Here is a 15105-nt window from a genome sequence, read left to right as displayed (position 1 = left end):
GAGCATGAGGAGAACACTGAAAAACAGATAATGATTAGTGATAAGAACTCGCACATATATTGATGAATACTCAGTTTTGTACAAATTGGCTCACTGAATAGGTTCTGAAGTTCAACTACTATTCCAGAAGCTAAGGCTATATAGCAAACAGTTCTTGTCCCACTAGAATGTTCACTAAAGATGGGCAGGTGTGGACTCAATAGAAGCAGATGACATGGCACAAAACATAAGTAAAGGCAGTCTTCTTGGTAGTTGAGCTGACCTGGAACTGGCTGCTGTGCAGTGGCACCAGTGCGTATCACTTCTCTGGCAGTGCCATCACTGTTTATCTATTAATGCTTTTGGTGCTGCCTGGTGGTGTGTGCTGTGCTTACAACACCCCACTCCTCCCCCAAAATCTCATAGCCATAGTCTCATATGGTTGCGGTGCGAACCGACGGCAAGGGGGAGGTCTTTGTGCAGGTGCACCAGATGGGACGGGAACTGAGACTGAAGTTGGGGACATGCTCCCGTCCATGCCCCGCCATTCACCCTGAGGGCCCCCCACCCCTCCTCCATGAACACCTGGCAAACCATGGAAAAGGTGCGTGCCTGTGTCCAGGACCAGAGTCTTGAATGTTGGAGGACCCCCCACTCCCTTGAAGAGAAAGGCAGCAGGGTGCAGAGGCATCACCCATGGCAACACGAGCTGCTGTGATAACGGGCATTGGTGATGAGGGTGCGTCCACCTTTACAGGAAGTGCCTCCTGCTGGAATGCCATCTGGTCCACTGCAGATGGCCATGACCCTGGCTTTGGACTGTGTGCCGAATCTGTAAAACAAAATGCAGCAGCAGGATCACGGAGTCTGATGGTGAAGCTGGTTCCAGTGTATTTTGAGCAGTGACCCTGTAGGGGAAGAAACCAAGAACATGCAAAATGGTCCCCTGTTGCCATTGCTGTCCAGGCTGGAAGGTCCTGTAAAGTACTGCATCCTGGACCTGAAAATGAGAATCTTTGTACAGACCGGTACTCCTCATTGGTGGGTGTAGCAGATGAAGCAGGGTGTGATGCCAGCAGCCATGCACAAGTTCAGCCAGGGAAGGTCCATCTCAAGGCATCACATGGTAGGTGGACAGGAACAGTTGCAAGGCCTGCTGCCATGAGTGAATTCTATGGAGTTTCCTCATCTGCCCCTTGAATGTTTGCACAAAATGTTTAGCTTCACCATCTGACTGTGGATGGAATGGTGCTGTGGTCACATGTTCAGTACTATTGGCCATGTAAAATAGTTCAAATTCGTGTGAGGTGAACTGTGGTCAATTATCAGACACTAACATTTCTGACAAGCCCTCAATGCAAAAAATTGAAGTAAGTGTTCTGATAGTACTGTCCGATGTCGTATAGTTCATTGGAACCACAAAGGGAAAATGACTGAAGGCGTCCACTACAACAAGCTATCGTGTGTTCTAGAAAGGTCCAGCAAAGTCAATGTGGATGCATTTCCATGGGCCTCTCAGGTGTGGCCAGTCAGAAAAGCATTGAGGTAGAGCCACCTGTTGCTCCATTCAAGCAACGCAGCAAGACATCATGTCTTCAATCTGGGTGTTCTAACAACCCTACCACAACAAAGGTCAAAATTTAATGATTGTGGTGTTGCTCACGCTGGTAAATACTGCATTTTCGGGCAACAACAAAGTTATTATGTGGCAGGTGTCATTAGAGCACAGTCAATAAAGTCATTTCATGTAATAATGAATAAACTAGGCACTCATCTTTTCGTGTTTCCCACACTGGTCTCATTGTAAAATCATGGCTCAATCATCGAAAATCTAGGTGGTGATGATTCCAAGCTCGGAGGCAAAGAGACCTAGGTTTTATTCTGCTATATTCAAAAGTTTTGTAGATGCACTACACAAACCATTCTTTAAGATTAAACCTTTCAAAGTTAGCACAATAGTGATGTAAAAAAAAAAAAAAAAATCAGCACTCCGAATTTAAGTTACACTTCCTTTTTATTGCTTTTGTTGCAATATCACACGACACACAAACATCACTTCACAATACAAAAATACTTGAAAACATCTTTCTCACAGTCACTGTTAAAGTTCACATTTTATAAACTGGCTACAATATGCGTCTTTCCAACATGACGTCCAAGACTTGACTTTTGCAAAATCCAACTCTAACTCACTAACAATCGCTTACGCACCCAAAAATCAGAGTTAAAAGTACGACAAAGATCATGTATCAAAAGGAAGAATACACATAAGAATAATATCATTGCAATATAAACATATCGATGTATCAAAGTACCTCTACATTAATCAAATCAAATCTGAATGTTGTCTCAGAAACATGTTAACTACTTTACAAAAACACAGTAGAATATTGCTGGTATCGAGAGATTCAGGTGAGGTGCCGTAATGGTTACGGAATTCAAGTACCATTACAGTGTCCATCCCTGGTCAAAAACAATGGCATGAAATAAGTTGCTTTGTCCTTACAATACCCCAGTGTCCCTGATGCAACAACCTTCAAACATCCTGCTGAAGGGTGTGTGAGATGATGACCCAGGCCTGGTCATCCTGGGTGTGTAACAGTAAAACACCACCCTGTACTGACAAGACTTGAGGGTACCAATGTACTTCCACCTGAACAATATCTTTTACTTTCCTTGGACACCACGTGCACATGTAATTCAGCACAGTGCTTAAATTTGCATTTGCAGTTGTTTCCTGTGCTATGCAACGTAAGTCCCTGGGAAATTTGTAAACTGTAGGAGCATTCAGAGCATCTATCTAACAACACAATGCTTTGGAGGAGTTGAACTGATCATTCTTGTCCACTGGTAACCTTGGCAACACATTGGTGACAGTATGTTGGGCCATATGGTGGTATAAGATTTATAGTTGTAGTTTGACAGCAATAAATCCCATCATTGGAACAGGCTCAATTTGGTGGAAGGTAGAAGTGAGTGGCTTATGATCTGAGACAAAGTAGAAATTCATTCCGTAGAGATGATGATGAAATTTGGTTACAGTAAAAGTGATCGCCAAAGCTTCTTTTTCAACCTGACTGTAATTTGCCTGACTCTTAAAAAAAGCATCAACCACAAACACCACTGGTTTAGCCAGATCAATATGTATGAGGCATGTTTTGGTAAACAGCACCCATTTCAGTTGATCAAAAGTCAACTGATGTTCCTTGGTCCATGCAAATGGAACATAGTTATGCCATATTTGGAAGCAGAGCTGCAATCTGAGAGGCATGTCTCATTAACACCTTTGAGTGTTTGACAGATCCTCACCACTGCATTCCGCACAATGCTATCCTGATGACTGTAGAGGCAGTGGTCCTGACTCTCGATAGTACTTTATGAAGCATGTAGAATACAAGACGGTGAGGAGAGGCGAGGTGGGGATGGAGTGGAGGGAGAGGTTTATGTTGGCAATAGACTTATGAAAGAATGTTATTTGGTGGACCTACATCCCTCAATATGGAAACATCAAATACACAAAAATAACCACAATTCACTATCTAGAAACTGATTCTGCCCTTAAGTCCTACCTCCCAATAAAAGCTCCACCACTGCAATTATGACCTGCTATAACTACCTGATGGAGTGACTCTGCCAGTTGTCAAATATGTCCACCTACAAGCTCTGCTTCAGTGATCCTGCCTGTCTAGCAACATATTCAGTCTCTCCTCATATACCTGGCTCCAATCCAGGACCTCTCCCCTGAGTGTGTACCCTCCTATAAAAAAGACACCATTTCCTCTACCAATTTCCATAGTTCTTGTTGCTTTACCACCTGGCATATGCTCATCACTGTGGATGCTATCTCCCTCTGCACTAACATTCCCAGTGCTCATGGCCTTGATGTTAGGAATACCACCTTCCCAAATGACTCCAGATCTACAGCAACTTTCCTGGTCACCATAAACAACTCTACCATCACTCACAATTAATTCTCCTTTGAAGGCATCACCTACAAACACGTTTGTGGCACAGCAATGTACACCCACATGGCACCATCCTACGTCAATCTATTCATGGGCCACCTAGAGGAATTCTTCTTAACCACCTAGAATCACAAACGCCTCACCTAGTTATGATTCACTGATGACTTCTTCAAGATCTGGATTAACGATGAGGACACTCTATCCACATTCCCAGAGAACCTCAAAAGTTCTCCACCATTTGCTTCACCCGGTCATCCTCAGCTCAACAAGCCATCTTATTTGAAGTTGACCTCCCCTCAAGGATGACTACATCAGTTTCTCCATCCACATAAAACTTAAATACTAGTAACAATACCTGCACTTTGATAGCAGTCCACACCAAAAAGTCCCTCCCATGCCATCTAGCCACCCATGATCATATCTGTAGTGATGAGCAGTCCCTCTCCAAATATGTCAAGTCTCACTGAGGCTATCACAGTCTGAAAGTTCCCTTCTCAACTTGTCCAGAAAGAGGTATCCCATGTCTTGTCTCCCCAGTCATCTACCATGTCCCATATACCCACTGTCTGGCCACAAAGGAGCACCCTCATCATGACTCAGTACCACCCAACAGTGGAGCAACTGAATCACATTCTCTGTCAGGTTGTCGAATACATCTCATTGTGCCCTTGAAATGAGAAATAACCTGCTCACTATTCTATCCACTCCCTACCTCAGTGGCAGTCCATTACCCACCCAACCTACATAATATCTTTGTCCGTCCCTATTCGAACCCCTTGCCCCTTGACTTGTATCCCTGCAATAGCCAGCCACCCCCCCCCCCCACACATATCTTCCAGCTACTACCTATTCTAGTCATGTCACACATCTCATATCTGGCCAAAGGCCAGGTCATGTGTGAAAACAGCCATGTGATCTACCAAATTACACCACCAAACATGAGATGCTTGATCTCAACAACTGCTTCACAGCCTTTGCCATCTGGATTCCTCCCATCAACTTCAGCTTTCTTGAATTACAAAGGTGAGAACTCTTGCTGCAGTATATCCTTAGTTCCTGTAACCCCCTGGCTTCAACCTTCACCTGTCCCAGTTCTCCTACCGTCTAGCCCCTTCCTCACTCCTGCTCCAGCCCTACACAGGCCTTCTATACCTCCAGCACACATGCACCTCCTTTGCCCTCTCAACTTCTCTCCTCTCGCCTTTTCCTGCTCCTGCCCTATCCCTGCCTCCTCCACTCTTCCCAGAACAGCCTCTGATGCTGCTCTTGGCAGTCTACTACACTATCCTGTTCCCATCATTCCAATAGACACTCCTGCAGGTAGCACTAGCATCTTCTCCTACCCCCTCCCAACTCCACTATTCCACGCCCTACCCACCCCATGCCTCTTCTGTATACCCACTGCCCACCCCCAAGAAATCTCAGATGCAGTCACTGTCAGGCCTTAGCGCACGGTGGTGACAGGGGCCGTGTGTGTGATGGTTATGATGAAGGAGCTAGTAATATCTAGAAGTAGTGTTTCAGTTGTCTACCATTCAATGCCTTTTCTGTATGGTGATTACCATCTACCCTTTTCACACTTTTCGCTGCATTCAGGATTTTCCATTGTTAGAAATTTTGGAAATTTGTGGTAAGTTCCTATGGTACCAAACTTCTGAGGTCATCGGTCCCTAGGCTTACACGCTACTTAATCTAACTTAAGCTAACATACACCAAGGACAACACACACACCCATGCCCGAGGGAGGACTTGAACCTTCAATGGGAGTAGCCACGTAAACCTTGGCAAGGCACCTTAGGCTGCACGGCTACCCCGCGTGGCTCCATTGTTAGAACCAGATGGTAAGCTACATTTTAGTGCTAGATCTGAATCTCTGCTGAAATCAATCTATTCCATCTTGGTTTTCTGATATTCTTGTTTTGATAGATGTCTTAATTATAGTGTCCCAGCAGATCTGAGCCTGTGCCAGAATGCTAGTCTTAGCTGCTGGTGAATTTTCGAGTCTGCTTAATCATAGTCCAGGATCTCTCAAATTTCTGATCTTTCTCATTGCAAGTCAGCAAGATTCAGCAGAACCGGAAGCACCTCTTAAAATGTTCAGCACAAATCTGTGGATGAAACATCAAGGATGAAAAAGATTCATGTAACTCAAGCAATTCAACTCAGAAAATTCACCAGCAGCTAAGAGAATCTGTCCTGAAAGTTGGTCTTATTGTACTGCTGCATATGTAACATGCCACAGTGGAACAGAATGTGGCATGCACCTGATTTTTTGAGACCCAAATATCTTTAACATTACATAACAACAGACATTATATCTCTATAGCCAGGAGTAAAGCACATTTCATGCCATTTTTGCATAGGAAACTGCTGATTTCTTTGGGTACTGGGTTAGTAAATGGCATAGACATGTTACCTTTGCTTTTTTGTTGTTTGTTCTCTCTCTCTCTCTCTCTCTCTCTCTCTCTCTCTCTCTCTCTCCCCCCCCCCCCCCCCCCCCCCCCCTGCAGTGACCTTGGCTGCAATTGCCACTTTATTTGTGATTTGAGTACCCATCTCTTAGAAAAGAAAAAAAAATGTAGGTATAATAATTTTTATTGGCATGTATTAAATCTTGGAGGATGTTCATATGATGGTTCTATAGAATGAAAAGCGTATCTACTACCTACCTATCTGAGGATCATCTTGTTAGAATGCATGCTCACTCTACATACTAGTTTGCTCAATAACGGCATTTACTTGTAAAAATAGTAATCGTTCAAGGTATGGGAATAGATGTAGGTATATGTAGATTTTCTACACACACTATGGCACAGAGATTTGTGAGCCATTCTGTTACATGCTACACTGAGCAAAGGTAGCCGTTTCTCTTTTAGAAGTTTCATCATTAATTTTGTATTAACTTGGACAGAGTTTAGTTCTACTGAGAAATCTTTTTTCGTCCTCTCTGTCATCATGCCACAAAATTGCATAAGTTTGTCATGTTGTTGTGGTCTTCAGTCCTGAGACTGGTTTGATGCAGCTCTCCATGCTACTCTATCCTGGTGCAAGCTTCTTCATCTCCCAGTACCTACCGCAACCTACATCCTTCTGAATCTGCTTAGTGTATTCATCTCTTTGTCTTCCTCTACGATTTTTATACTCCACGCTGCCATCCAATACTAAATTGGTGATCCCTTGATGCCTCAGAACATGTCCTACCAACAGATCCCTTCTTCTAGTCAAGTTGTGCCACAAACTTCTCTTCTCCCCAATCCTATTCAATACTTCCTCATTAATTCTGTGATCTACCCATCTAATCTTCAGCATTCTTCTGTAGCACCACATTTCGAAAGATTCTATTCTCTTCTTGTCCAAAATATATATTGTCCATGTTTCACTTCCATACATGGCTACACTCCATACAAATACTTTCAAAAATGACTTCCTGACGCTTAAATCTACACTCAATGTTAACAAATTTCTCTTCTTCAGAATCACTTTCCTTGCCATTGCCAGTCTACATTTTATATCCTCTCTACTTCGACCGTCATCAGTTATTTTGCTCCCCAAATAGCAAAACTCCTTTACTACTTTAAGTGTCTCATTTCCTAATCTAATTCCCTCAGCATCACCTGAATTAATTCGACTACATTCCATTATCCTCATTTTGCTTTTGTTGATGTTCATCTTATATCCTCCTTTCAAGACAGTATCCATTCCGTGCAACTGCTCTTCCAAGTCCTTTGCTGTCTCTGACAGAATTACAATGTCATCGGCGAACCTCAAAGTTTTTATTTCTTCTCCATGGATTTTAATACCTACTCCGAATTTTTCTTTTGTTTCCCTCACTGCTTGCTCAAAACACAGATTGAATAACTGCTTCCCTTTCATGCCCCTCAACTCTGATAACTGCCATCTGGTTTCTGTACAAATTGTAAATAGCCTTTTGCTCCCTGTATTTTACCCCTGCCACCTTCAGAATTTGAAAGAGAGTAATCCAGTCAACATTGTCAAAAGCTTTCTCTAAGTCTACAAATGCTAGAAATGTAGGTTTGCCTTTCCTTAATCTAGCTTCTAAGATAAGTCGTAGGGTCATTATTGCTTCACGTGTTCCAACATTTCTACGGAATCCAAACTGATCTTCCCCGAGGTCGGCTTCTACTAGTTTTTCCAGTCATCTGTAAAGAATTCGCGTTAGTATTTTGCAGCTGTGACTTATTAAACTGGTAGTTCGGTAATTTTCACATCTGTCAATAGCTGCTTTCTTTGGGATTGGAATTATTATATTCTTCTTGAAGTCTGAGGGTATTTCGCCTGTCTCGTACATCTTGCTCACTAGATGGTAGAATTGTGTCAGGACTGGCTCTCCCAAGGCTGTCAGTAGTTCTAATGGAATGTTGTCTACACCGGGGGCCTTGTTTCGACTCAGGTCTTTCAGTGCTCTGTCAAACTCTTCACGCAGTATCGTATCTCCCATTTCATCTTCATCTACATCCTCTTCCATTTCCATAATATTGTCCTCAAGCACATCGCCCTTGTATAAACCCTCTATATACTCCTTCCACCTTTCTGCCTTCCCTTCTTTGCTTAGGACTGGGTTTCCATCTGAGCTCTTGATATTCATGCAAGTGGTTCTCTTATCTCCAAAGGTCTCTTTAATTTTCCTGTAGGCAGTATATATCTTACCCCTAGTGAGATAAGCCTCTACATCCTTACATTTGTCCTCTAGCCATTCCTGCTTAGCCATTTTTCGCTTCCTGTCGATCTCATTTTTGAGACATTTGTATTCCTTTTTGCCTGCTTCATTTACTGCATTTTTATATTTTCTCCTTTCATCAATTAAATTCAATATATCTTCTGTTACCCAAGGATTTCTACTAGCCCTCGTCTTCTTACCTACTTGATCCTCTGCTGCCTTCACTACTTCATCCCTCAGAGCTACCCATTCTTCTTCTACTGTATTTCTTTGCCCCATTCCTGTCAATTGTTCCCTTATGCTCTCTTTGAAACCCTGTACAACCTCTGGTTTAGTCAGGTTATCCAGGTCCCGTCTACTTAAATTCCCACCTTTTTGCAGTTTCTTCAGTTTTAATCTACAGATCATAACCAATAGATTGTCGTCAGAGTCCACATCTGCCCCTGGAAATGTCTTACAATTTAAAACCTGGTTCCTAAACCTCTGTCTTACCATTGTATAATCTGTCTGAAACCTTTCAGTATCTTCAGGCTTCTTTTATGATTCTTGAACCAAGTGTTAGCTATGATTAAGTTGTGCTCTGTGCAGAATTCTACCAGGTGGCTTCCTCTTTCATTTCTTAGCCCCAATCCATATTCACTCACTACGTTTCCTTCTCTCCCTTTTCCTACTACCAAATTCCAGTCACCCATGACTATTAAATTTTCGTCACCCTTCACTATCTGAATAATTTCTTTTATTTCATCATACATTTCTTCAATTGCTTTGTCATCTGCAGAGCTAGTTGGCATATAAACTTGTACTACTGTAGTAGGTGTGGGCTTTGTGTCTATCTTTGCCACAATAATGCGTTCACTATGCTGTTTGTAGTAGCTTACCCGCATTCCTATTTTCCTATTCATTATTAAACCTACTCCTGCATTACCCCTATTTTATTTTGTGTTTATAACCCTGTAGTCACCTGACCAGAAGTCTTGTTCCTCCTGCCACCGAACTTCACTAATTCCCACTATATCTAACTTTAATCTATCCAGTTCCCTTTTTAAATTTTCTAACCTACCTGCCCGATTAAGGGATCTGACATTTCACGCTCCGATCCATAGAACGCCAGTTTTCTTTCTCCTGATAACGATGTCCTCCTGAGTAGTCCCCGCCCGGAGATCCGAATGGGGGACTATTTTACTTCCGGAATAATTTACCCAAGAGGACGCCATCATCATTTAACCATACAGTAAAGCTGCATGCCCTCGGGAAAAATTATGGCCGTAGTTTCCTCTTGCTTTCAGCCGTTCGCAGTACCAGCACAGCAAGGCCGTTTTGGTTAGTGTTAAAAGGCCAGATCAGTCAATCATCCAGACTGTTGCCCTTGCAACTTTTGAAAAGGCTGCTGCCCCTCTTCAGGAACCACACGTTTGTCTGGCCTCTCAACAGATACCCCTCTGTTGTGGTTGCACCTACAGTACGGCTATCTGTATTGCTGGGGCACGCAAGCCTCCCCACCAATGGCAAGAACCATGGTTCATGGGGGGGGCAAGTTTGTTATAACAGGTGATAATGAGCTACCTATCAATACCTCATTGGTTTATACATAATATTGTGTGTCATGTAGGAAATTCTGCATGCTTGAGGATTTCAATAAAATGGGCACTGAAATTCTCTTAAATTAATCGAAGGTTTCAGAAAGTGAGACTCCCATAATAGGAAGACATCCCTGAAAATTACCACAATATCCACATAATATAGGAGCCACAATTGACTGGGGCACTCTACAAAGTCAGGGATACAATGAATTCGTTCTGTGTGTATCTCAATGTATTCAGGGAAAATGTTATCAAATATTTTGTCAGTTGCTATGTGGATATATCAGTATTACCATTAGTCTTACAGGAGTGCCTTCATAGTGAAAATTAGGAAGCCATAAAATTGCAGTGCCTCAGTTGGTGATTTTCTTAAGACTCTTAATTATGTTATATGGAAAGTCTAAAGCAGTAGGAAGATTCATCATCATCTTGTAAATATTATTGGTGAGTTTGAAGCCTTATCTCTCTGATGGGCAACATCATTAAACACATCAAATATCTTATAGTTGTAGTTGCCAACTTGCATTGCATTGCATTAACATGATGCTATGAGTGCATCATAATATGCTGTGAATTTCTTCTTTCAAGATATCAAGGAAGATAGTTGGGTTTCTCAGAATGAAGCTCTTCAATTCTTGATGACTACTTCATGTGTAAATATGAGATCAGCTTCTCCTATTTTGGTTTGTGATAATAACAGTATGTGACATCAGAAACATCGGTTAACCTGGCTGTGTTTACGAAGTCTTAAATTTCCCATTAAATCACTAATGACTTACATCTGGGGGCACCCACTCAAATGATTACAACACATGGCCATGTGTTTGCAATGTACTTGTCTGTTTCATTTCAAACTCCTGCTTTAAAAGCACGAGTTGTTAGTCACTTTTGCTTAATATGTGTAATCTTGTTGAGTTGGTCAGTACCTCAGATGTATCTATGGCTCACAACAATATTAACATTACATATGATTAATATTACTGATATTTCTGAGTCAGTTTGCTGTTTTAGTATATAGATCATACTTAACAGTGAATGATATTTATCAATAAATGTGTCTTACGTATGCCATCACAATAGTACCATAATTAAATCCAGTGTTCACACATGTATTGAATGTGATGTACAAATGTATGAATATTAAAGTAAGAATAAGAAGACTGAACAATTCATATGTCAATTTCCTAAAGCTGAAAGATCAGTCAATAAGATTGAAAAAGAATCTACATTTATTCAACAAGGACATACAAAACATCAAATTGTATATGTGACCTTGTAAAAATATGAACTGTCAAAGTTGGTAAATTTCTTTAAGTGTACTAGGCAGATGAATGGTAAGTATAAAGTTGCACAAAATGGCCCATCTTCCACTGCCACACTCTCCTTGTGACTATGGATGCAATTTGTGCATTCTGCGTGATATCTGACATTGTTCTGCCTAATGTGATTTCCAGAGACTTTTGATCAAACAGTGCATCTGATTTGATGAAATCTACGGTTTGTGAGTCTGACAGAATGCTTCACTGGGCTATACATAGTAGATTAACTGAGGCTTAGGCAATGCACTTGGAAAACCCAAACTTTTTCTTTAAATAAGCTTATTTGGTAGAAAGTTACTTAGATGTTTCACGTGTCCTAATTCTCTGCATATGTTTGGATTCTCTCTCTCTCTCTCTCTCTCTCTCTCTCTCTCTCTCTTTCATTTCTGATAGTTAACTTATGGTGTATATGAATAATAATTTGTGAGTCTTACTTTAGGCCAAGAGTCACTAATACTACTTCCTATTTCTGTTCCAAAGGTGATATTCTTGTTATGGACGAATTTGGTTATTTCTACTTTAAAGACAGAACAGGTGACACTTTCAGGTAATTACTGCAGATCACAAATTTGTGCTATTCTAAGCTGTAATGTGATTTTGATAAATGTAGAGTTTAAGTATTGAAATAACCTGTAAATGTGTTAAGCCCATAATTATTACATGAAAGATGAAAGAAATTCATAATCTATAATTTGATTTTTTTCATCCCCATTCTTATGTAATAACTGTTAATTTCCAGGTGGCGTGGTGAGAATGTTGCAACTTCAGAGGTTGAAGGAGTCATCAGTGCAACAATTGGACTGAAGGATGTTGTAGTTTATGGTGTTCAAGTAAGTTATATTCAATAACATAACTATTAGTTAAGAGGGAATGTGCACCCACAGACAAATTCTTAGAAAAAAGAAAGACTAAAATGTAATGAAAAAAAAAACAGGTATCCATTAAAAATTAATTGTTAAGCTTCAAATTCCGGGAGTACATGAGGTTATCTGTGATTTAGGACTGATCTATATTGGTGAGACAGAACACACTATCAACACGACTTGATCAGTATACTAAATTCCCAATAGCAGAACATGAATAGAAGTGTGGTGCCTCCATACAATTTACCACTAACTGAAAAATCAAAGAGGCCACTGAAACTGCAAAGCAGGCATCAAACATGAACCGCAAGGAGGCGTACAGGCTCTTGCTGTCATTGTTGCCATTTATTGCATGTCGGCAGGCCAACCTTGCTTGTGGAGCTGCCCTCCATATCCCATAAACATGAAATACTGAAAGATCTCAGTTGCTGTCAGCTAATACACAAGCAGCACTACACTATGACAACAGCTTATACCAGATTTATCAATGAAACCCAATAAAAATTAACATAAAATATTCCTAGCAGTAAGCACGTGAAAGACATCCTCCTTGATCCTGTGACCCATCAACTCATATGGCACCTAGAGTTTGCAGCTGTGGAGATAAATACAGAATAGTCTACTTAAAACAGTAATTGCAAATCACCCTGAAGAAGATAGCCTGCAATAATAGCTGAAATTATGGTAGTCTTATCACTTCTTAACGTGGTCACAGACCCTGAAAAATTTTACTAAAAAAATTTTATTCAACCATTCTTTATATTAATAATGATGTGGAAGTACAAGGACTCAACTACTTGTGTACAGAATTCATGGCAACTTTTCCACAGCTGTCCATAGAATCTGCATTTTGTGTCCACTAGAGGACAGTTGTTCTTCAATTATGAGTAAATTACAGCCATATTCCACAACTTCATTGGTATGTGGAGGACTTAAATTACCAACTTTAGGAAACACCAAAATATGCTGTTATTGTTAACTACTTCATGGAGTTAGCTCTGAAGTCACTTTATGATCATTTTTGGAAAGGAATTGATCTTTCCTACCAAGTGCTGGGAGTAATTGTTGCCTGCATAAGCATCTGCAACTGAATATTTATGATAATCATTTCACACATCTTGTTCATCATATTTTATGTATCGGAATCCAATGTCTATGAGCGAATCGATGTAAGACAAAGCTATTCCACCTTGTGCGCAAATTATGAGGCAGGCTGAGTACCCTTAGATTTTAAGAACAACATAATAATTATAGTAAAGAAAGATCTAGCAGAATGTAAATAAGAGACTGAATACTTGCTAGTTTTCGGAAGAAATCGTGTGTGCGTGCGCATGTGCATATGCCTACCAATGATTTAATGCTTAACACTTCTTATATTCAGAACAGAATTATAATTTCAGAGGTGTGAATATTACCGAATCCACAGTCTAATATTCCCTGGTTGCAAAACACTGACAAAGATTATTTATGCAAGAATGGGAAAGCTTGTTGAAGCCAACTTCATGGAAAACCAGTTTGCATTCCAGAGAAACACAGGAACATGCAAGGCAGTACTGACCTCACACTTTATCTTCTAAGATAGGTTAAATATAGGAAAACCTCCATATATGGTATGTGATTTAGAGAATGGTTTTGACAATGCTGAATGAAATAACTTTTTGTAGTTCTGAAGGTAGCAAGGATAAAATACAGGGAGTTGAAAATTATCTACAGCTTAACAGACACCACACTGAAGTAGTGTAAGTTAAAGGACATGAACTGGAAGCAGTAGTTCAGAACGGAGTGTGTGAGGGTCATAGCCAAAACCTATGTTATGAAATCTGAACACTGTGTAAGCTCTGAAGGAAGCCAAGAAGAAACTTGGAAAGCGTATTATAATTTACTGGGACGAAATAAAAACTTCAGAATAGACAGTTGAACAGAGTGGATAGTGTCTTGAAAATAGGTTACAAGATGAGCATAAAAAAGTAACACAAGTGTAACAGAATGTAGTCAAATCTGGCAATGTTGAGTAAATCTGGATAGGAAATTACTCTAAAAATAGTCCACGATTTTTGCTATTTGGGGAGCAAAATATCTGATGGTGGAAAAAGTAGAGTACATAAACGCATACTAGCAGAAGCCAGGAAAATGTTTCTGAGAAAGAAAACTTTTTTATGTCTAATAAAAATTTAAGTGAAGGTAGTGAATTTAATTGGGGAAAAAATAAATTTATGACTAAAAGAGGGAATCAGTTAACAGGACACATCTAGAGACACCAAGGGATTGTCAACACGGTAATAGAAGGAAGTGTGGGAGGAAAGTTTTGGAGGGAGACTAAGGCTTGACAATAACAAGCAGGTTCAAAAGAATGTAGCTTTCAGCAGTTAAGCAGAGATGAAGAGGCTTGGTAAAGAGAGACTTTATAAGTGGTATACAACATGGATCTCCTCCTCCCCCTCCTCCCCCCCCCCCCACCACCACCACCACCACCACCACCACCACCATTAGTCGTCTGAAATCCATTGCTGGGTAAAGTCTGCCTTAAGTCTTTTCCATATGTTACAGTCTTCATCTACAGATGTCCATGCTGCATGTTTTCTGCTGTAATCTGCCCACCTTCAAATAGGTCATCATCTTGGTCTTCTTTATTTCTTGGTATCTGTGAAAGAACTTCTTTGACTCCTTTACAGTCCATTCATATAGCTGAAAGTCCTACCTGCCTCTGTTTCATTATCATTA

General features: G+C 40.7%; 1 protein-coding gene across 1 annotated transcript in view; it reads left to right on the top strand.

Moving 5' to 3' along the window:
• LOC126195404 (long-chain fatty acid transport protein 1-like) overlaps positions 1 to 15105 on the top strand; it is a 170650-nt gene that overhangs the window by 137025 nt on the left and 18520 nt on the right. Inside the window, exons 9-10 of the mRNA XM_049933996.1 lie at positions 12002 to 12068; positions 12261 to 12351. Coding sequence (XP_049789953.1) covers positions 12002 to 12068; positions 12261 to 12351 — 158 coding nt within the window. The remainder of the gene's footprint in view (positions 1 to 12001; positions 12069 to 12260; positions 12352 to 15105) is intronic.

Source organism: Schistocerca nitens, chromosome 7 (assembly GCF_023898315.1).
Source record: "Schistocerca nitens isolate TAMUIC-IGC-003100 chromosome 7, iqSchNite1.1, whole genome shotgun sequence".
In the NCBI taxonomy this organism is placed as follows: Eukaryota; Metazoa; Arthropoda; class Insecta; order Orthoptera; family Acrididae; genus Schistocerca; species Schistocerca nitens.
Note: the sequence above shows the minus strand (reverse complement) of the source record. Positions and strands in the feature narration are given on the sequence as shown.